The sequence below is a fragment of the Lytechinus pictus genome, chromosome 14 (assembly GCF_037042905.1).
Source record: "Lytechinus pictus isolate F3 Inbred chromosome 14, Lp3.0, whole genome shotgun sequence".
NCBI classification, from domain to species: Eukaryota; Metazoa; Echinodermata; class Echinoidea; order Temnopleuroida; family Toxopneustidae; genus Lytechinus; species Lytechinus pictus.
In genome coordinates, this window is record NC_087258.1 from 19,604,111 (window position 1) to 19,625,558 (window position 21,448).

At 36.3% G+C, this 21,448-nt stretch overlaps 1 protein-coding gene across 1 annotated transcript in view; it reads left to right on the forward strand.

Annotated features, from left to right (window-relative positions):
- Positions 1 to 18,960, forward strand: part of LOC129276510 (guanine nucleotide-binding protein G(s) subunit alpha-like) — a 36,817-nt gene extending 17,857 nt beyond the window's left edge. The window contains exons 5-14 of the mRNA XM_064109575.1: positions 1,971 to 2,084; positions 3,212 to 3,309; positions 8,620 to 8,674; positions 10,162 to 10,235; positions 10,831 to 10,889; positions 11,443 to 11,563; positions 13,063 to 13,187; positions 13,725 to 13,805; positions 16,670 to 16,743; positions 17,610 to 18,960. Coding sequence (XP_063965645.1) covers positions 1,971 to 2,084; positions 3,212 to 3,309; positions 8,620 to 8,674; positions 10,162 to 10,235; positions 10,831 to 10,889; positions 11,443 to 11,563; positions 13,063 to 13,187; positions 13,725 to 13,805; positions 16,670 to 16,743; positions 17,610 to 17,765 — 957 coding nt within the window. The 3' untranslated portion in view covers positions 17,766 to 18,960. The remainder of the gene's footprint in view (positions 1 to 1,970; positions 2,085 to 3,211; positions 3,310 to 8,619; positions 8,675 to 10,161; positions 10,236 to 10,830; positions 10,890 to 11,442; positions 11,564 to 13,062; positions 13,188 to 13,724; positions 13,806 to 16,669; positions 16,744 to 17,609) is intronic.
- The last annotated feature ends 2,488 nt before the right edge of the window (positions 18,961 to 21,448 follow it).

The following is a 21,448-nucleotide window of genomic DNA, read 5'->3' on the forward strand; positions in this document are numbered from 1 at the left end:
TTAATCATTGGGGCAATTCCATAAAATGATTAACGTTTTTGTACATCCGACCCCCATTTTTCTCAAGTCTTACTTCACTTCATTAACTGACTAAGTCATGGTCATTTTGAGAGCATTACAGACTATCAAAAGAACCAGAAATCAGGGACAGAAAATTTCATGAAGGTCCCACATATAGGGGGTCGGACGTTCATATTTAATGGAATTGCCCATTGCTTATTATGATTATTATGTTAATGCTATTATCAGAGAAACAGACAGGGAAAAGAAGAATAAAGATAGATCCAACCGTGTAGTTTTTTATACACTCGTAAGGAAGGACACGGAGAGAAAAAGAGAAAGATCCATACATAATATACATAAACGATAAATAAAGGGAGAGAGGGGGGGGGGTGAGAAAAAGGTAAGAAAGAGAGAGCGCGAATGATTTTTTATATTTTTAATGTAGGCATATATATATACATGTATATATATACATGTATATATATATATATATATATATATATATATATATATATATAATCCTCGAGAGACACAGATATGGTACACAGAATTGAGACCGGGAGGGAGAGAGAGGGTATGAGAGGAAGAGAGTTTGGGGGGGGGGGGGAGAAAAGGAGAAAGAGGAACTGTCTATAACAGGTTGATAGATGGCATCGAGACGTTGCCATGACAACCACTAAATCGGCACAATACCGATTTGGGAATTTTCTCATACTTTAATGCCGAGACAGGGTGCTGAAAATAGCGGCAGGAAGGAAGCGCAAAAACCCCAGCTGCTATTAATAGCTCAGCATCTCTATAAGCGAATTATACTTAAGGGTATGCTGTTTAATGGCCTCGCGTGCGAATAGCAAGCCTACTGCCTGTCCAAAGCGATGTGTTTGGATACATTGAAAATGACACACAACCTTGTATAATGACTCTCGATCTTCATGCTAGTCGAAACCCTCTAGAACCCCCGGCTATAACCACACCTGAACATTATTAATGATGCGTATCTCGTATTTTTGTCGTATTTATAAAACCAAGGAATCACATACCTATTAATATTGAATTTCATTTAAAATGAAATCCCATTAATATCCTCACTCTGAATGTATTACAATAGATTACAAATCAATCTAAGCGCCTGTTTTAGGAACAAAACCAAAATTAAATTAACAATCGTAATCACTTAGATTGATTCCCTATTATATTGGATTTTAATCTCAATTTGGTCCCTAATTACACTGCAAGGGGCCCGTTTGCATAAAACTTTTTCCCTGAGAAAACTCGGGTTGTTTTTACCGGAGTTTCTGCCCTGTGTTAAAGTCAATGGCAGAAATCAAACTAACCTTAGTTTTCAGTTTTTACCAGAGTTTTCTCAGGTAAAAAAGTTTCATGCAACAGGCCCCAGGAGTAAAGAGCTGAATTCTGACAATTTTCAACTATGTTTACCCGAGCCGCGGTCTTACGAAGAGTAGCGATAAATTTCAAATTGAACTCAAACTGAGATAGATGATCGATTCATATGTCTTAACAACGAAGTTTGAGATCAATCTAGATTAAGGATTGATTCGAATCTATTGCAAGTGTTTGTAAGATATGCCCAGTGGCGGAGAGACATTATGAGAGGCATAATACAAAATTGTAATGTAAATATACAGTTTTTAATCAAGTGTGTCCCCCTTTTGAAAGTGAGGATTTTTTTTTTTGCTTGTCAAATTTTCATCGGGAAAAATGTGCCCCCCTTTTGGAAAATCCTGGAACTGCCCGTGATTTTTATATTCAATGATAGGACCTGGGTATCATTCGGTTATCAGTAGTAGATATGGACTTAGAAGATATACAAAGTAAGAGAATTGTTTACAATTCCATACAACGTTGTCTATTTTTTGTCTGTTTTTGTAGGTGTCCAACGATCAACAATAGACATTAATCATATGTAATTCCATTTAATCTAATATATTATATGTTATCATTTTCAGAGCTTGGTAAAAGCCATGCCCCGTCTCCAACCGCCTGTCGAGGTAAAAGACCCGGAAGTAATACCGTCGTTTGAGTTCATCCGGTCATGTGACCCACAGTGTGAAGTGTCGTCCGTAAGTGAACTTCATTTCGTTAATTTAATTTCGTTTATTTTCATTTCCAACACTGTAAAAAAAAGAAGAAAAAAGTTTGAATTATAAGCACGTTGTTAAAGCAGGTTACCCTAAAGATTGAATTTCTAAACAAGTTGTTTACAAAAGTTCAAACTTTAAAAAAGTTTAAACAACAATTGTTTAAAAGTCATTAGAGCTAGAGTTAGAGTGACGGACTTGAACAACCTGTTATTTTTTACAATGAATGATTACAATGTAACGTTTGGTTTTGTACATCTTGATAATAAACGTATGTATCAAAATTTTACGCACAATATAATAGTCAAGATTATCACACAATAGTAGGGGTTGGAAATGGAGGAGGCTGTTAAAAAATCGGGGCTTAAAACACTTTTGAGACACTTTTTGCAAGGTATCATCTGCGCATGTCACGTTTTTGGACTTTAAACATGTGTAAGCGTTTTAGGGCAAGTTCTTTGTATTGCAATGATATTTCATTTCGCCCTGTTTCAAACAGGAATTAATTAAAAGTAATATAATTAATCATGAATCAAAATTAACAAATATCAGTTTTATTCTGAACATTATCAGAATATATGCCAGCACGCATAAAAAGTATCATTCAATTGAAAATAATTAAAGTTTGATAACATATAAAGATTTTCCTTAATTTTAGAGAATCAATTCTAAACGATTTTATAATCCAAATGAATATCTATTTAGTTAACGAAAATTATTTGTTGTTATCCATGTCCCATAATTTGAAGAGGGAAGGCAGCATGCCATTTATAATGCAAATTTGAATTAGTTTGAGGTAGTTTTGAGGTAATCTTTGGTTTCTTTAAAAATCTCACCATTTACTCTTTTTAAGAGTGTGTATTCTGAATGTTAAATCGATATCTTGAATTTGATTGATTTATTCGCTTTCAAAAACAGTATGAAAATTCCATTCAATGTAATTATGTAACAATAGTAGCTGCCATAATCATTTCTGGCCTGCAAATACAATAAATTACAGATAAAGAAGATTGTGCAGAGATGTCGATAACCTTAAATTATCCTGTACGACTGCATAAGAAATGACTATAATCAGGTTTTTTTTAACGATAAGTTATTCATATTTTCAGGAGTTCCTTAGAAATACACAAAGGTTATGGAAAGATGATGGGCTACAGGATTGCTTATCGAGGGCTAACGAGTTCCAACTCTTAGACAGTGCCAATTAGTAAGTATTCATATTTTGATTTCCAACACCGCTTTTTCCTCTCAAATTTTTTTAGCAGTATCCATTCCTGAAAATAAAATCAGAAATTAAAACTGAGAAATTGTACTTTCATGTCTTAGAAATAAATCATTGATAAAACTTATTTCATACACTCTAAAATGAAAAGTTTAATCAATATTTGACAGGCTGGAGGAGTGACAATTTTTTAAAAACCAAAATGTTATATCCAACTTTCCATAAAGCTGTATCCAACATTTTTAGTGGTGTTTGGTCGAACCATTTAAAGCGGTAAATGCAACATTTAGAAAAGGTTTTCACTCCAAACTACTTTCAAATGTTGATTTAATATTTATTTTTGGAGTGTAATAGTGACATTGATATTTAAATTATTTTACAGTGAGCTAACATTTTAAAGGGACGGTCCAGGCTAGAGATATTTATATCTCAATAAATAGAGTAAAATTCACAAAGCAAAGTGCTGAAAAATTGATCAAAATCGGATGACAAATAACGAAGTTATTGAATTTTAAAGATTTGCATTAGTCCGGTGAAACAGTTCTAGGCGTATCGTTATGAATATTCATTAGGTTGGCTGATGATGTCATATCCCCACTTGTTCTTTTGTATTTTATCATATGAAATAAGGTTTATTCAAATTTTTTCTACCAAGAACTAAAAAATTTGATTGAAAACTGATTAAGTGCATTAGTTATTTACTGCCGCAAATTATTTCATCATAATGGAGACACATCATTTACACATCTATATGAAAAAATGAAACATTTATGATTTCATGTAATAATATACGAAAAAGGAAAGTGGGGATGGGACATCATAAGCCGACCTAATGAATATTCATGACGATGGGCATATATACTGTTTTCACAAAATATTGATAAACTTTAAAATTCAATAACTTCGTTATTTGTTATCCGATTTTGATGAAATTTTCATCATTTTGCTTTGTGAATTTTACTCTTTTTATTTAGATATAAATACTTTCAGCCGGGAACATCCCTTTAGGAATAGTATTTCAGACGCATTAGCGTCATTTATCATACAACAATATGCAATTGGCGCATTTATATTTGCCAGATGGGATTGGGTAGGAAAGGAAACGATATTCATTTTATTTTTTGATTGATTGGCCAATAGGCCCAATTACCTTTTATTTATATCCAGAAAGCATACAATGGTAAAACAATGCTTTAAAAACAAAACATTATAATGATGCTAACGGTAGGAATTAAACATGTTGAAATATCAAATATGTGTATTCTGCAATCTGCATAATATTCATACCCTGCTTTGAAATGAGTGAGACACGTGAAAAGAAAAAAAAAAAAGCCTTTTTCAAATATAGTAGACATTTCGTTCATTTTGTGTGTGGAGCGTTGTGGCCCAGTGGATTAGTCTTCTGACTTTGAAACAAAGGGTCGTGGGTTCAAATCCCAGCCATTATTATTATTTCGTTTAAATCAGTACGGTATTTATCACTCTGAACCCAGGTGAGGTAAATGGGTACCTGGCAGGAGTTTATTCTTTGAAATGCCACCGCGCTGTAAAAGGCTTTCGGCACTCAACCCAGGTGAGGTAAATGGGTACCTGGCAGGAGTTTATTCCTTGAAATGCCACCGCGCTGTAAAAGGCTTTCGGCACTCAACCCAGGTGAGGTAAATGGGTACCTGGCAGGAGTTTATTCCTTGAAATGCCACCGCGCTGTAAAAGGCTTTCAGCACTCGACCCAGGTGAGGTAAATGGGTACCTGGCAGGAGTTTATTCCTTGAAATGCCACCGCGCTGTAAAAGGCTTCGGGGCTAAAGCCAGGGAAATAATATCCGATTGAGCGCATTTGGCAGTGATTTGCGCCAAAAAGCATGTTGGTACTATCATTCTTACTATTATTATTTCGTTCAAATCAGTAGGGGAACCTACAAAAATGACATTTTTATAGGGAAAAATACAAATTTCAGCCAAAAAAGTAAAAAAGGGTGTGAAATAGATAAGTTTTTTTTACACACACACGTCTTTAAATATAATAAAGACATAAAAACAACATTGGTAGTCCAGGTATGGATCTTCATTCTTGTCATAGTCTTTTACATGATGGATGCATAAGAAATGTGTGGATGCGAAATTATCGCATTAAGTTCGGACTGGGTAAGTTGGGCCAGCCAACATGGGGCAAGTTGAGCGATGGCAAATTCTTATGGTAATGTAAATAAAAAAACGAACAAACCTTAAAAAGCCATCGATATGCAGGCAGAAAGGAGCAAATTTACATGACTGTTCTTTTCCTTTTAGAGGATGTTAGTATTTATAGAGAATTAGCGAGGAAAAAGATTTTAAATAAAAAATTGACATTCTGGTTTCCCCCCCACACATTTTGTACATATTTTTTGTTGCTCAACTTACCCCAGAAGGTGGCTCAACCTACCCCATAGATGGGGCAAGTTGAGCCATTTGACATCTCTTTTGTCAAAGGTGACAATGACTTCCAGTGTGGGGGTAGAAAGTTATAAATAGGTGAAAAAATATTTCTGAAGAATCAAATTTAAGGCAAGGTACTTATTTCTCCAAGATTATTAATCATATCAATTCTAACATGCAAAAAGCAAAAAGTGTCACAACTTACCCCGCTTTCCCCTACGGTATTTATTACTCTGAAATTGTTTTATGCAGTGTTGGGGGTAAATGTGTGTTCAGTGGGTATAAATGATAGCAAAAACTACAATTAATTGAATGGCTCGTGAAGATTTGCCCATGAAACATTATTTTTTTTCAAATATAAGTTACAAATTTACCCCCAAACATCTATGTTTACTTTCTGCACATTCTTTCACTCAATTCAATTCGTTTTATTTCATTTTCAACAGAACAAAGTAAAGGGATCGTATATAATTAGAATAACAATTGCAAATGAAACTTATACAACGAATATAAACTCGCCGTTAGGGTGTAAACCGCGTTTGGACGAAATGTACAATTATAAAATTTGTAAGAATTTGATGACACTAAATATGGGACTTTGAAAATTTGTTATGGATTTTACATGATCAAACCCAATTACGCTACCATGCTTTATTTAATAATATGAAAATAAAGTCTACTTTTGTCAATCCCAGATACGTAAGAATCGTCTACATTTTTCTAACACACAGTAGCTATATCCACTGTGTTTTTTTCGTTTTGTTAAACACAGTTCGTTAGGTTATATAAACTATTGTTTAATTTCAAAGCCTGTGCTCTTCGAGTAAATGACACGTGACGGTTTATCTAGGCAAGGTATCCTGAAATAATCATCCTTTATTGTTCTATAATTGCATTATGCATCCACATTGGAGATGCTGGTTCCGCGTTGTGATCTCGCGTTCAGCGCGTTCGAGTATTGAACAAAAGAGAGATGGAAAGTCGTTATGATTACCTATCTAGTGCGACTCTTATACTCAGGTGGTCTATTTTTGAAGTATTCTTTATTGCTATCTATGCTAAGCAGGTATTTTATAACAAACAAGTCTTTTTCGTGATGTATACGTAAAAATAGATGATTAAACTCTGACTATTGCACTGATTTTGCTTCGCACAATCTGCGCAATGTTTCCAAGAAAATGTCATGTTAAATGGAATATTAAAAAAATATTGATAGCTGCCTGGTTTTAATCCATTGTTTTTGTCAATGATTTCTTATATGTATATCTTTGTCATTATTCATCATTGATCATGTTTACGACATTCGACAAGGCTTCTATCCAAAGCAGGCCAATTGATTCAAACGGGTCAAGCACTTATATATATATATATATATAAATATGTATATATATATATAAAACGTAACTAATTAAACATGTTAAATGTAATCAATACGCCTACACAAAATATTTGTACTAACGTTTTAGGGTGTTACACAATTTTGCTTGTGTTGAATTAGTAATAGGGAATATGAAATACAGGTATAGATTGAAAATTATCATTATTATGATTATTTTGAAAGAAGAAGGATTAAAGAATTCAATTTTGAGACAAGAGGTTTGTAAATTTGTTGAAAATTTATGATATTGTTTTTAATGAAAAAATTAAATCCGTAAATATTTTTTTTTCATTTGCCACGAGAAAAGGACATTATTGGAAATTCTAAGGAGACATAATTATTATGTTTAACTCGGAAAGACAACATCTAGGAGTCAACTATATTCCATAGTAAAAATGACTCGCTTCCGAGTTACTTTGACTCGGAATTTAGTGATTTCTTATCTGATGCCACACCATTCTGAGTCTAAATCATTCGGAATCTGAGTCAGTTCAACTCAGAAAAGAGTCAACTCTTCGCTGGCGCAACTCCGAGTCAAATCTGACTCCCCCCAACAGAGTAAATATATCATTAATCCAAAGACGTACTTTCTGCACGTCTATACCCCATTCATCAATCAGATGTTCAGAGGGATATATAACGTGTTAGATCCAGGCACAATGATCAATACTCTGTGATCCAAAATAACGCAATTAGTTCATTCGGTCTGTGAGTGGTTTTGTCGGTGTAAAATCTATATATACAACTGGAAATTGGCAACAACAGGATGATGTTCAATTGATAACCACAAGTCAAATTCATTATAAAAATGATCACGAATTGCGCACAACTCAATTAATATATTTCTTTGAGTTTATCATTTCATATCCTTTCCAGTTTCCTGCCACATTACACAGTAAAAAAAATAGCACGTTGTTTAAGTCTGTCACTCTAACAACAAGTTGTTTAAACTGTTTTTGTAATTGTTTAATTTTTTTAAACATCTTTAAACAGTTGTAAAAAAGGTTTAAACAACTTGTTGTTAGAGTGACTGGCTTAAAATTTCAAACAGCGTTTTTACAGTGTAGAATAAATTTGCATGTGGATTGTGGGCTGTTATACAGGATCCTATCATGAAAATGAATCATTACAATACTCATACAGGAAACTTTAATATGTAAGAGATGGTCAAATAAAAAACAATAATTGGAAGCTTTAACCAACCTTAACAATATTTTTGTCATGGATGAAAGCTTATGAAAAATGTTGATAAGGTTTGTAGAATCTTGAATATTATCGTAATAGTATTTTGATTTGATTTTACTGTTTTCTTCTGCATTCATATCATTCGCATAATATATAATACATTTTTCCATAACATAACAAACATTATATATTAAAAACTGTTTTGGGGGCAAGAATAGTAGATACAAAATTTCGATAACTATCTATTTCTATTATTGACAAGAGTCTGGAAGAAATCTTCATGAATGCACATTCTTTTTTAATTGTTTTTTTTTCAGTTTTCTGGACAAAATTGAAGAAATCATGGAACCCGATTTCATCCCCTCAGACCAGGTATGTTTTGTCTAATATTATGTCACAGTCACACCTACGAAACCGACTCCAAACCGACCGATGGTATGTCATTGGTAATAACGTAATAGCTTTGATCGGTCAGGAGTCGGTTTCGGTAGTGTGATTGCAGCACAATTTCCCGGTCACACCAACATAACCGACTCCAAACCGACCGATGGTATGTCATTGGTAGTAACGTAATAGCTTTGATCAGTCTGAAGTCGGTTTCGCGGATGTGACTGCAGCACAATTTCCCGGTCACACCAACATAACCGACTCCAAACTGACCGATAGTATTTTATTGGTAATAACGTAATAGCTTTGATCGGTCTGGAGTCGGTTTCGGCAGTGTGACTGCAGCACAATTTTCGGTCACACCAACATAACCGACTCCAAACCGACCGATGGTATGTCATTGGTAATAACGTTATAGCTTTGATCGGTCACAAGGGGTTTCGGTAGGGTGACTGCAGCACAATTTCCCGGTCACACCAACATAACCGATTCCAAACCGACCGGTGGTATGTCATTGGTAATAACGTAATAGCTTTGATTGGTCTGGAATAAATCTCGGCAGTGTGACTGGAGGATATACTCTCTAAATGCGAAGGAGCTGATCTTGTCCATAATCACGATCCTCTCAGAGTTAGATGAGGCACCATTTTGTTTCTGTTCTTTTTATAGTAACTCCCTTAGGAACTCAGCAGGTCAGCTCTTTGCTGGTAAAAGCCGCCAAGCTGGTATATAACCAATTACCTAGGAAACATATTACGTCTAGTTTTTAATCAGTTATAGTGGCTGACCTTACAGAGGACATATATTACTCTCGGGCCTTTTTATCAGAGTGGAGACAATGGCAGAGTGGGGATTCGAACTCACAACCTTGCGATTATGAGGGATTGAGTCCAATGCTCTAACCACTAGACCACACGACCCTGATGGAACGAGACCACAAACCTTCAAGAGCGAACCCTTACCCATTTTGGAGTGAAAGTGTAAACAAAGATGCACACTTTCGCTCGAAAAAAGGCAAAAATTCACTCTTGAAAGACCGAAATCTCATTCCATCAGGACTGGCCCCTCGTTTCACTCTGAGAGGGTGCATCCAGCGATCAGACCAGCTCCTTTGCAATTAGAGACTACACATGCTTTTAGCAATATGCGTTATTCCTATTCTCATAATCAATCCATGGTTTACTCGAGACTAAACTCTAGTATTAGTCCCCAGTTCTATGGAGTGCTATAGTTTAACGATAAATGACAGTAGTGGTAACGACTTCAAAATTAATGAGTACATAATACAATGAAATGACGACACAAAGTTAGTGTCTATATGTGTAAATAAAAGTATGTGCAAAAGGGATTCTGGAAGAAAATATTTAATCGCATAGAATTTTAGCAAAAACAACTATAAAATGTAAGCGAGATTTGCGAATCACGCACTGATTACTGATATTATCAATTTTGTTTTTGTTTTTTTGTCACAGGACATTGTAAGAACAAGGAAGATGACAACGGGAGTGGTAGAAACGTGGTTTGACATCAATAACGTCACATTTCAGTAAGATTTTTTTTCAGGGCCTTTCCAAGGTAATTCCTTTCAAATGAGAGTTGCTGGAGATAATTTTCATTTTTTTAACATCTAGCCACAAGCCCCAGAGTTGGTAAAACAAGGAGAAAGGGCGACGCTATGGTATTCTGATGGGATGGGGGAGGGGGGGGGGAGACGATATGAAAGTAACGTCATACTAAATTTCTATATTTAGTTATAGAGGTGTTATAAAGTCACATGCCTAAATCTCTCATTTTGTACTCCTCTTTCCTCTTACTTTGTTTCACTCTCCTTTCCCCTTTTTTTCTCTTTCTCACTAACATAGGTGGAGGAGGCGGGGGGGGGGGGGGGAGTCACTGTATAGATATTAGTATTGGTATTGGACCAGAATGACATACCTTGGTTTTGAGGATTGGTGAATTGGACTACCAAACATGCAAACAACAAAATAGGCATACCAATTTTCTCAAATTCGCTGTACACACTACAGATCCCCTTATTTACCTTCTGTGAAAATATTTATACATATTCATCTTAATCTAAGGGAAGAAACCTACCTACCCATTTCACACTTCAATTATATTAATTTTCTTTTTATCGACAGCATGTTAGATGTAGGCGGACAGAGAGACGAGCGGAAAAAGTGGATTCAATGTTTTTCAGGTAACTCGTCTAAAGTTACATTTTGCCTCCACGGGCATTCAATGTAGTTTCAGAATAGATGACATTTTTCATTTCATATGGAAACCTAAATTGTACTTTGTAACAAGTTCCTCGTTAAGGAAATCCTCTTGATTACTCTACTGCCTAACTTTTGGGCACGTCCCAGAAAAAACAAGTGCTCCAATTCTAAAGGGAAGGGTTGACGAATATCAGGGAATGAAATTCGATTCAATGTACATGTAGTTTCAGAAAAGATGACATTTTTCATTTCATATCGAAACTTAAATTGTACTTTGTAACAAGTTCCTCGAGGAAATCCTCTTAATTACTCTATTGTCTAACTTTTGGGCACGTCCCAGAAAAAAACAACCAAGTGTTCAAATTCGAAAGGGAAGGGTTGACGAATACTAGGCTATGAAATTCAATAACGTAATCGAAGGTAAGAATGTTATAGCATTATTATCCCGAGCATTCAATTGTCATCACCGAGTGAAAGCTTTGTATATTAATGTAATTCCCATGATTATGCTTTTGTTTTTGTTTAATCCCTTAGATATAACTGCCTTAATCTTCGTGGTTGCCTGTAGTGGGTTTGATCTCTCACTTCGAGAAGACGACTCCAAGAACAGACTAGCAGAATCTCTTTCCCTCTACGAAAGATTATGGAAGAACAGGTAGATAAGCACCAAACACGTATCAATATGTTTTGGTCACTCAGCTATCATATTAAAAACCCCGATAAAGCCCATGTGACTGAAGATTTAGATATTCTATTCGAAAGACAGTTGTGGCCGCACATCACTTATTAGTTCCTGTCATTTCAGGGGGGTTCCCCTATTGACGTCATACCTAGAAATAAACTCACACAAAATCAATGATGCACATCTGAATACTTTTTATCAGATTGACATGAAGTGGGACTATCATCGCTTCAGATAGGTCCTTTTAAGTAGTGTCATTAGATCCTTTTTAGTATCTTATGGGGACTATTTTAGTTGCCCAAGAATACCTATCACCACTTGCTGCATGCATCCAAGTTAATGGCATTTATGAGGCGCCGAATATTCTCGGCCAAAGCTCAAGCCTGAAGGCGCTTGGTGGATTCAAAGAATTAATCCTGCCGGGTACCCATTCACCCCACCCGGGTTGGATGCAGCGCAATATGGTTAAATTTTATGCTGAAGGAAAACACGCCATGGTTGGGAATCGAACCAACGTCCCTCTGATTGAAAGAGGAGATTCGTATAAGTTTCACAATATTCTGGATTTCCCAGAAAAACTCTCAAATTCTCAGGAAAATCTCTCAAATTCTCAGGAAATGAACGATATTTCATCAACTCTTAATGGGAAGAGTATGAAATTGTCATTATTGACACGTTTTATCTTAATTTTATTAAATATTATTTTTAACACATGAACCTATGGAGACATAAAAGTAGTGTGTGACCTGAAATTCCCGTAACGTGTGCTCCAACGATAGACACCAGAGGGCGATCTTTCTCATAAACTGTATTTCCGCATTTAGAATATCCAAAAATAAATGCATACCAAATATAATTTATTGTTAGCCCCCCTTTTTTAATACAAAATTGCGTCTGAATTACCTCACGATAGCCCAATGACCCTAGAAGCGTTCAAAAAACGTACCCATGGTAGTTCTAATGACTGAGTTGAAAAACTAAACAAAGGCGATAATAATGTATCTCTGTCAAAAAAAATGAAGGAACTGACAAATAAATAGTACAGATTCGAATAATTTTATAAAGGAAATTAAAACATGAATGTGTTCGAATGATTGTGTTTAAAGGTAAATGCAAAATTTTGTCGAAGTCTGATCAGAGACTCATGTTAGTATATGCCGTGTTTAAGATTTTCGTGAAGACTGTCGTGAAGCAAATTGCCCTGTGAGAATTTTGTCATCAGACACAGAACATTTGCTTTAATTTAAATTTAATACAACATCAATTAATTCATGAATAAATTATATATGATCGTACGTATAATGTTTAAAGCTAACTGAAAAAATTGAAGTCACGGAGCATTTGCTTCATTATGGCTCGAATATTGGAACCCCAGCCGTCGTACATGCAAACCTGTTATACCGCGCTGTAAAATCGTGGTTTATTTTAAAATAGTTCTTCTAATTCATTGATTTTTATATTTTTTGTTTCAGATTTTTGAAAGAAACATCTGTCATCGTCTTTCTAAATAAACAAGATATCTTAGCAGATAAGATCAGGAGTGGAAGAACGAAAATGAGTTACTACTTTCCCGAATATGACGAATATACACCACCACGTAAGTCATGGTTTAACATGTTAAATAATTAATTTTATTTGTTAATTTATTTTTGTTTATTCACCTATCATCATTATGGAAATTATTAATATTATTGTTATCATCATCATCATCATCATCATCATCTTCATCATCATTATTAGTAGCACAAGTCAGCTGCGACCAGGACCTCGTTCTGTTGGCCTAATTCTTCAAGTGCCCAGTACCCGTCTGGAAACTTTCGGGAATAGTGCTTTTTCGTCGGTTGCTCCTCGTCTTTGGAATTCTTTATCAATCCAACCTCGTAATTGTAACAATATTGAGACCTTTAAATCTAAAATGAAGATTCATTGCATCTTTTTCCATCAACTTTTTACATATTTGGGAGCCGACGACTTTGATTTGTTTTTTCTCAACAGATAAGTGGCGCTATACAAATGCTGTTCATCATCATCATCATCATCATGCATGTATTATAATCATCGAATCATACTTGGAAAACTTGTGAAAGAAAACTGAAATGTTTTTCCTTCACTTTTTATTTTTGTCTAATAATAGCCACGATCGAGCCCGCAGAAGAGCAGTGTTGCTGTTTTGTGACGCAATCCATGCAGGAGAGACAGAGGAGAAAAGAATCGGGTATGTACTTAAAGATAAATGCCAGTTAAAGGTATATGTTTCTGGGATTCATGAGGGCGCTGTCGGACATTACGTATGCACTGCGGACGGCGCCAGCTGCGCATTGACACCACAACGTTGTACGACACTTACGCAGACGCGATATTCCGAATGCCCGAACTCTGACGATTCTCAGTCCCCGTACGCTTTTGCTGCTATTCATAAGATCGTGGCTGGTTGGCTCCGCCTTTTTCGGCTGAGTGAAGTGACGTCAGCAGATGTTTGTGTCAGCATCGATGTATAGCCAAAAGCAGCGCAGCGTATGTATATTGTTTAGGTCAGGCGTGCATTTGCCGCGCGTCTGGCTGCAAATTACGTCGATGATCTTCGTAATGAAGATGGCTGCGAGTACAACACCTAACAAACCGTCCAACAGCGGCCTCTTAAATCCCGGGAATGTTTACCAGTTCAAACTGAGATCACATAGAATCCGAAAAATGACTACCCGGATGTTTGTATGTATAAGTAAGAACAGAGCTATAATATCAATGGCTCTGAATAGAATGATCCATCCGTATCTTAAGTGTTTATATATTTAATCTTACATCTTGTGCAATGTATTTTGTTCTGATTTTTATACGGCGAATAAAACCAACCAAACCAACGAGCAAAGGGATTCTGGAAGAGATTGCTGACAAATTAGTAAAATGCGGCATTACATTCCAGCCATATGTCGGGATTTTTTCCAAGCAATGATAATACACTTTCCCACTTGTTACTATCTGTGTTGGCGATCTTCATTGTCTGTGATCATTTCACAAGGTTAAAAGTATGTAACTAAACTTAATCTAGATCTACGATGATATAGCGACATTTAACCTATTTCTTAATTTTCAATTACACAGGCATATCCCAGCATCATTTGCGCAGCGGCACGCGGCAGAAGACACAATCATAAATTCCATGGAGATATGCTGAATGCATGTATACGTAGTAAACCTACATGAAATACAATATCATTCCTCCCTGGAATAATGCCGATATTTCCAGTAAAATGTTTTTTTCCTTATGCTCCTGTGCATATTTTCTTGAGATTTTACATAATTTTTTTTACTGGACATTTTATAACTGCCTATAGAAGAGCGTTATTTAGTCTGTGCTAAATACATGTATACAGATATTTCAGAAATACTTATAGATCTTTTCACGTCGTTTTACAAAATAGAATTCGATGCTCCACACACTGTGAATGAAATTGCGCCATCATCGTTATAGGTGTCCCAACATCATTCACATCATTTTGGGCATAACACAAACTTCTGTAGGCCTTATCGAATCGAATAAAAATAATCATAATTCATGATTTTTTTTTACATAGCTATAAACGGCTTCAAATTGTCCAATGTAGGTTTACAGGGAAACAAAGTTTAGTATGAAATTTACATGTGTGAATAAGAAAATGAGGAAAACAGAATGGTGAACGTTTGAAAGAAATCTGACGAGGATTAAGAGAGTTACATGTATGGCTGGAATTCACTAATACTCTCTCAAATTGGCAATGTGATGACAAGTTGTGACAAGAGGGAGAGCAGCTTCAACATTTCCCATTTATCAGTAACTTGTGGTATTTTCCCAAATACTCGTCATCACGTGGTCGGTGATAAAATTATATAATATCGATATATAATTGTTTTATGTCATAAGAAAATAAATGAACATTCTGAGTAAAAACGTTTGAATAAAAAGAAAAGGCATCGAATAAATTAAAATAATTTGGAACCCTACATAACTAAATAGTACGTTAAACTGTGGTTAATACACATTTGCCAATTGTCATGTGAGGTGACCTTTTTTACATTATTTATTTACTGTTCCTTCAGACACAAAATAATGGATGAATAAACAACTTGTATAAAGTTAAAATCACGTTTAATGTTGAGATCTTTCCTACAATATTTTCTTTGGTTTGTACATGAATGTATTTGACACATATGGATAATGAAATGATCGCAAATAAAAAGAACTTAAGTTGGGCAAAATAAAGAAGTCTGGGTGTGACACGCTCCACTCGGCCTGTAGCAGTCAGTCCATGGCATTCGCAGCTGGCGTTGCTCCACTTGGCCCCGGTAGTCGGTCTCCTGGCCTCCAGAGATCCTCGACTTGGCCCTTGGTAGGTGGTCCTTCGGCCTCCGCAGATGGCGTTGCCCCTCAGATCAGACTTCAACGATTACGGACGAGATCGAGCCCTGAATATTGCCATGTATAGCATATCATGTCGATGGAGAACCGGGCGGCATCTGCGCTCGTAGTCTCGTCACCCACGTGGACTCCCTCAGATGACTTTTGCTGCCTAAACTGAGATCTATTGTCTATCTTAGCTTAAGGTGGTGCTCCACCGACATGATTCGTCAAAATTCATGTCATCATTGAGGGCTCGATCTCGTCTACTTCGTCGAAGCCACATCTCTCTGATCTGGGGGCTACTAATCAAGGGGCAACACTTTCTGCGGAGGCCGAGTGGAAGAGACATCGCAAGCTGCGGAGGCCAGGAAATGGACCGACCACCAGGGCCGAGTGGGGCATGTCAGGCCAGAAGAGATGATGGGGGCTCGAGTCCACTATTATTGTTAAGTTAATTTATAGTTTGTTATCAATATTCATGTATATTTTCATGCACAATTATTGTAAAACAAAATCAAAAGAAAACAACAGAATGATTGAAAAGATTTGATTAAATCTTTTAATAATTTAAAAGTTTTACGTATTCCTTATTGGTGTCAAGCATAAGTAGGTAAATAATAAAAAAAGTCAGTCCCACGTGACACCAATACAGGGCAAAGTTTGCTTGCCGATAAATGATTTTTTTTCTCATTTTTTGTATATAGCTTTTCCGGAACTAGGCATGATTCAAAGTCGTGAGTTCTTCAAAGCCAAAAGCTTTATTAAAGATAAATTCACAGTAAGTACACTAATATCTCATTCTTGGAAAACCACTAGATTTGCTGAATATATATGGTATGAAGTAGAGCAGACTTGATGATTAAGTTCATCATAATAATAAAAAAATCATGAAAGAAATGAAACAAATATAATGGAGGTATGCAAGGGAGTAGGCGCGGGGGGGGGGGGGGATGTACTGGGTGCACCTGCACCCCCCCCCCCCGCTGAGGCAGAGGAGTTCCGACACTGGCAAGCAAAACGAACATTTGTACCCCTTCTTTTGCTTTCAATAGCTGATTTTTCAAACTTTAGTTCCACCTCCCCAAGATGTGCACCTTCACACGCTCAAACCAGCCTACGCCCTTGGTATGAAGTTTTTCACAAAGAAAATGTACATTCCGATGAAGCAATATCTCCGTGGACCAACTCTGTGAGAATTCTAAAGGAATTCATTCCTCTCTCACAGTTGAGCTACAGGGCCATGTCTTACAAAGAGTCAATATCTAAAATGCATGTTTGTTCAAAATACTTTCTAGATAATTATGATGTATAATCATACATTCATCGTTCTCTTGAAATTTCAGTGTGATTCTCTTATATGGAGATTGTGCAAATTTTCTGTAGAAAAATAATATATGAAAAGGATGGATTTCCATAATGTTGATCAGATCAATCGTAGCGCTTTGTAAGACGGAGCATGTCTACCGACCAATAAAATCAGAGTTTCAGTGTTTGAATTTCGAAGTTTCATCTCTTAAAATAGATAAATTCTCTTTTCATGTTTCTGTATAAAATGATATGCAAGTTTACTTAATAACATACAAGATGTGTTTATAGCAATCACACTTTAATCTGTTATAATTATGCCATATTCCCCCTTTTCAGGAATTAAGTACGGTTCAAAACACTGCAATCAAGTTCCGGAAGTGCTGTTATCCCCACTACACATGCGCAGTGGATACCGAGAATATCAAGAAAGTCTTCCATTACTGCGAGGACATTATCCAAAGAGAAAATCTCAAGAAATATGAATTGCTTTAGCATCATATCAATTGGTGGACATGGACTGGGCACGGTACGTGGCTCAGTGGGAGAGCGTACACCTCATGAACGGTAGGTCGTGGGTTCAAATCCCAGGCCGAGTCATACCAAAGACTTTTAAAAATAGGACCTTCTGCATTCATGTCAGGCGTATGGGAACGGAGAAGGGTTATAATAACATAATGAACGGTAGGTCGTGGGTTCAAATCCCAGGCCGAGTCATACCAAAGACTTTTAAAGATAGGACCTTCTGCATTCATGTCAGGCGTACGTATGGGAACGGAGAAGGGTTATAATAACATTTATGTTATGCAGCGCCTGCTGGGAACTGTTCATTAGAGTATTGATTGTTAAAATAAATAAGAATAATAAATCAGTTTCGATGATGCAATCACATCATCTACACCTGTACCAGGGTCCCGTTGTTTAAAAGCTAGGAGCGAGTTTTTTTGCAATTGCAAAAGGGACGGATTCTAAAACATAGTAAATCTATTGAAAATGCCCGTCAAATCACAATGAACAGGTCGAGGTCTTTGTCGAAATGTGGTGGAAACGGGACAGCTGATCGTCGTAAAATTCTAAGCTGCGGAAAATTGCAAATATGTCGTTTTGTCGAGGGTCACGGACGACACTGTTATTTTAATGCACCGATTTTCGACAAAGTCTACTTTTCATATAGGACTTTTGACAATAGATTATCTAAGTTCCACTAAGCGTCTGTGAAGTGGTTGCGAAAACTCTTTATCATCATAGTACCTTTGCCATGCAATAGTTTAACTGCTATGATTACAATGCAAACAGCCAATAAGAATCCAGGATTTCCAGGACGATGGTACCACGATACTCTTTGGATGGCAATGTTTCCACGATAGTAATGCAACTGCCCCATGGTCGAACAAAACGATTGTGATATATCGAATGACGCATTACTTCTCTGTTTAACGTTGTTTCATCGCCGTGTCTGCGGTATACAGCGGACAGACAACCAGCTTTGACGGCAAAAGAACGATTCGCAGAACCAGCAACGCCTCGTTGTGCTTCATTGGCAAGAGTTTGCTGAACGTTAAACGCAGAAAGTAATATCTACTATTTTGTCGATTTTCGAGGACATGAAACTGCATTGGCATGAAAACAGTCAACTCAAGAGACAAATTAATTTCGATTTTGGAGACACCAAGAACATCCAACATCTACCAAAAAATTGATTTACACATTGATTTAAAAGGAACTTAAAGACTCGTAGAAAGTTGAACATTTATTATCTAACAGTAAACCAAGTATTCATTTCCCCCTCCAACTCCAGTGGACACGTCTGGAAATGCATAACGCATACTGAGAAGGGAAGGGGGGGGGGGAGGTAATGAATATTTATAACTTTATATTTTCAATTGAGCTTTATTACCCCCAAACTTCTGTCACGATTGTTTCAAGGGAAATAGATTTATTTCTAAATACTAGTAGGAAGACACGATATTTTGCTAGTTTATCGATTTAATACAAGGAATTAGCTCGCATGCCCTTGAACGCATTGAAGGAGCAAACCCGTCCACATTATTATAGAAGCCGTCTCGTAATAGGTTTATATTTTACATTCCAATTTTATGATTATTGATAGTCTGAATTTAATTTGTTTTCATTGCAACATATACGGTGCGTGGTATTCCTGGAAATATTCATGCAATGTTAAATTGTACGTTCAACCGAAAGGTTTCCAACAGCCCTATATACAGACAAGTCGAAGGCAGCCAGAACTTCACCGTTAATTCCAAATATGTAAATACTTCTACATCATTCGTAAAGTCAAATTTTTTTTCCGAAAGTCTGCTTTTTTGTATTAATTTATGAAAATCTAAAAGATTTAATCAACGTCGAACATGTAATGTATACAAAATTAAAGTTGCGCTCCGATTTCCCAACAGTGACCACGTACAGTATGGAAGATAATATAATGTACAGCGCGTCCCAATAAAATGTCCCTCTGATATGCGGCTAAATTACTTCAAAAAATAAAAAGTATTCTCAATGAAATGTATAGAATCAGGAAGCTCATACTTCTATTAAAATTTCATTGGTCTCGCTTCAGTGGTTTTGAATACACAGTATATTATGTAACAGTGGTGCTTTTCAGCCCATTCCAAGTTTGCATGTATGCAGCACTGCTGTGTACGTGTTCAGGGGCCCGTTGCAGAAAGAGTTGCAATCGATTGCAACTCTGAAAATCATGCGCAACTTCATTTTCAACCAATCAACAGCGCGCATTTGGGACTTGCAATTGATTTTTGGGTTTGCGTTTAAACGCAACTCTTTCTGCAACGGGCCCCTGCACTTATTAGCATATCAACCCCCTTTGAACATTCTGACCAAGGAATTCCCTGATCTGACCAGGGAAATCTCCATGATCTAACCAGGCTCATCAAATCAAAACCTTTCAATGTTCAGAAGGGCAAAATCAACATTTGACAGTCCATTTCATGTTTGATAACAGGAGATGCACAATGATTAGGACAACAGGGGCCCGTTACGGAAAGAGTTGCAATCAATCGCAACTCTAAAAATCAGGCGCAACTTGATTTTCAACCAATCAAAAGCGCGCATTTGGGACTTGCGATTGATTTTTTGCCTTGCGTTTAAACGCAACTCTTTCTGCAACGGGCCCCAGGTCATGTCTGTTTCATGCCTAATTCATGCCTAATACTTTTATTTATTTATACTAATATTTTTGTTTTCATTTCCTTTTTTTTGTTAATAAGCTACTGTGGTTAAGTTAATTCAATGTAACTTTTAAAAAAGAAAAAAAGCAAAATTTTTCTCTGGTAAAGTTCCTTTTCGCAAAGGGTGATTAACTTGTGAATTCCCCTTTATTTTAGCTTATTTTACTTATCCATCATTCACATTTTCTTTCCAAGATGGTGCACTGATTCTCCTTATCAATCATCAAACAAACTTAATTTTTATGTTTCTTGTCCTTCTGAACATGCCCAAGTTTATGATTTGATGAGCCTGGATATGATTAGGGAAATGTCTCTGCTCAGATCCTGGATGTAAAAATGGGGGTTAATATGCCATACACAATGCATATTTTGCATCAATGCTGCAAACTTGGAATGGGCTAAAATGCACCACTGTTACGTAACAGAGTGTGTAACCGCTGAAGCGCGACCAATGAAATTTTCATAGAAGACGGATCACGAGATGAGCTTTCCACTCATGAACATTTATTTGAGAATACTACCACATTTTTGAATTAATTCAGCCCTATGTCAGAGGGACATTTTTTTGGGACGCGCTGTATATAAGACAAGATGATATATATATATATATATATATACACGAGAATGCATTAAGTTCCAACGAAGTTGGACGTAACACTACGTCTTCTTCAGGGATAAAACGAGCAATGACAAAATATTGATACTTCATTATTTTGGTGGCCATGGTAACGTGCAGGTTGTCAAGAAATAAATGCATGGTAAATGTAATAGACCGTAAAACAAATAAGCGTAAGTGAGATAATAAATGTCACTATTGTGAGGAATAATTATCATGTCGTAATTACATCACTTAAGCTTGTTTACAGCCTATCGCGTTTACCATGCATTTTTTACACGCAGCCTTCACGTTACCCTGGCCTCCATAATCGTGAAAGCATCACTTATTCAATATTTTGTCATTGCTCTTTTATC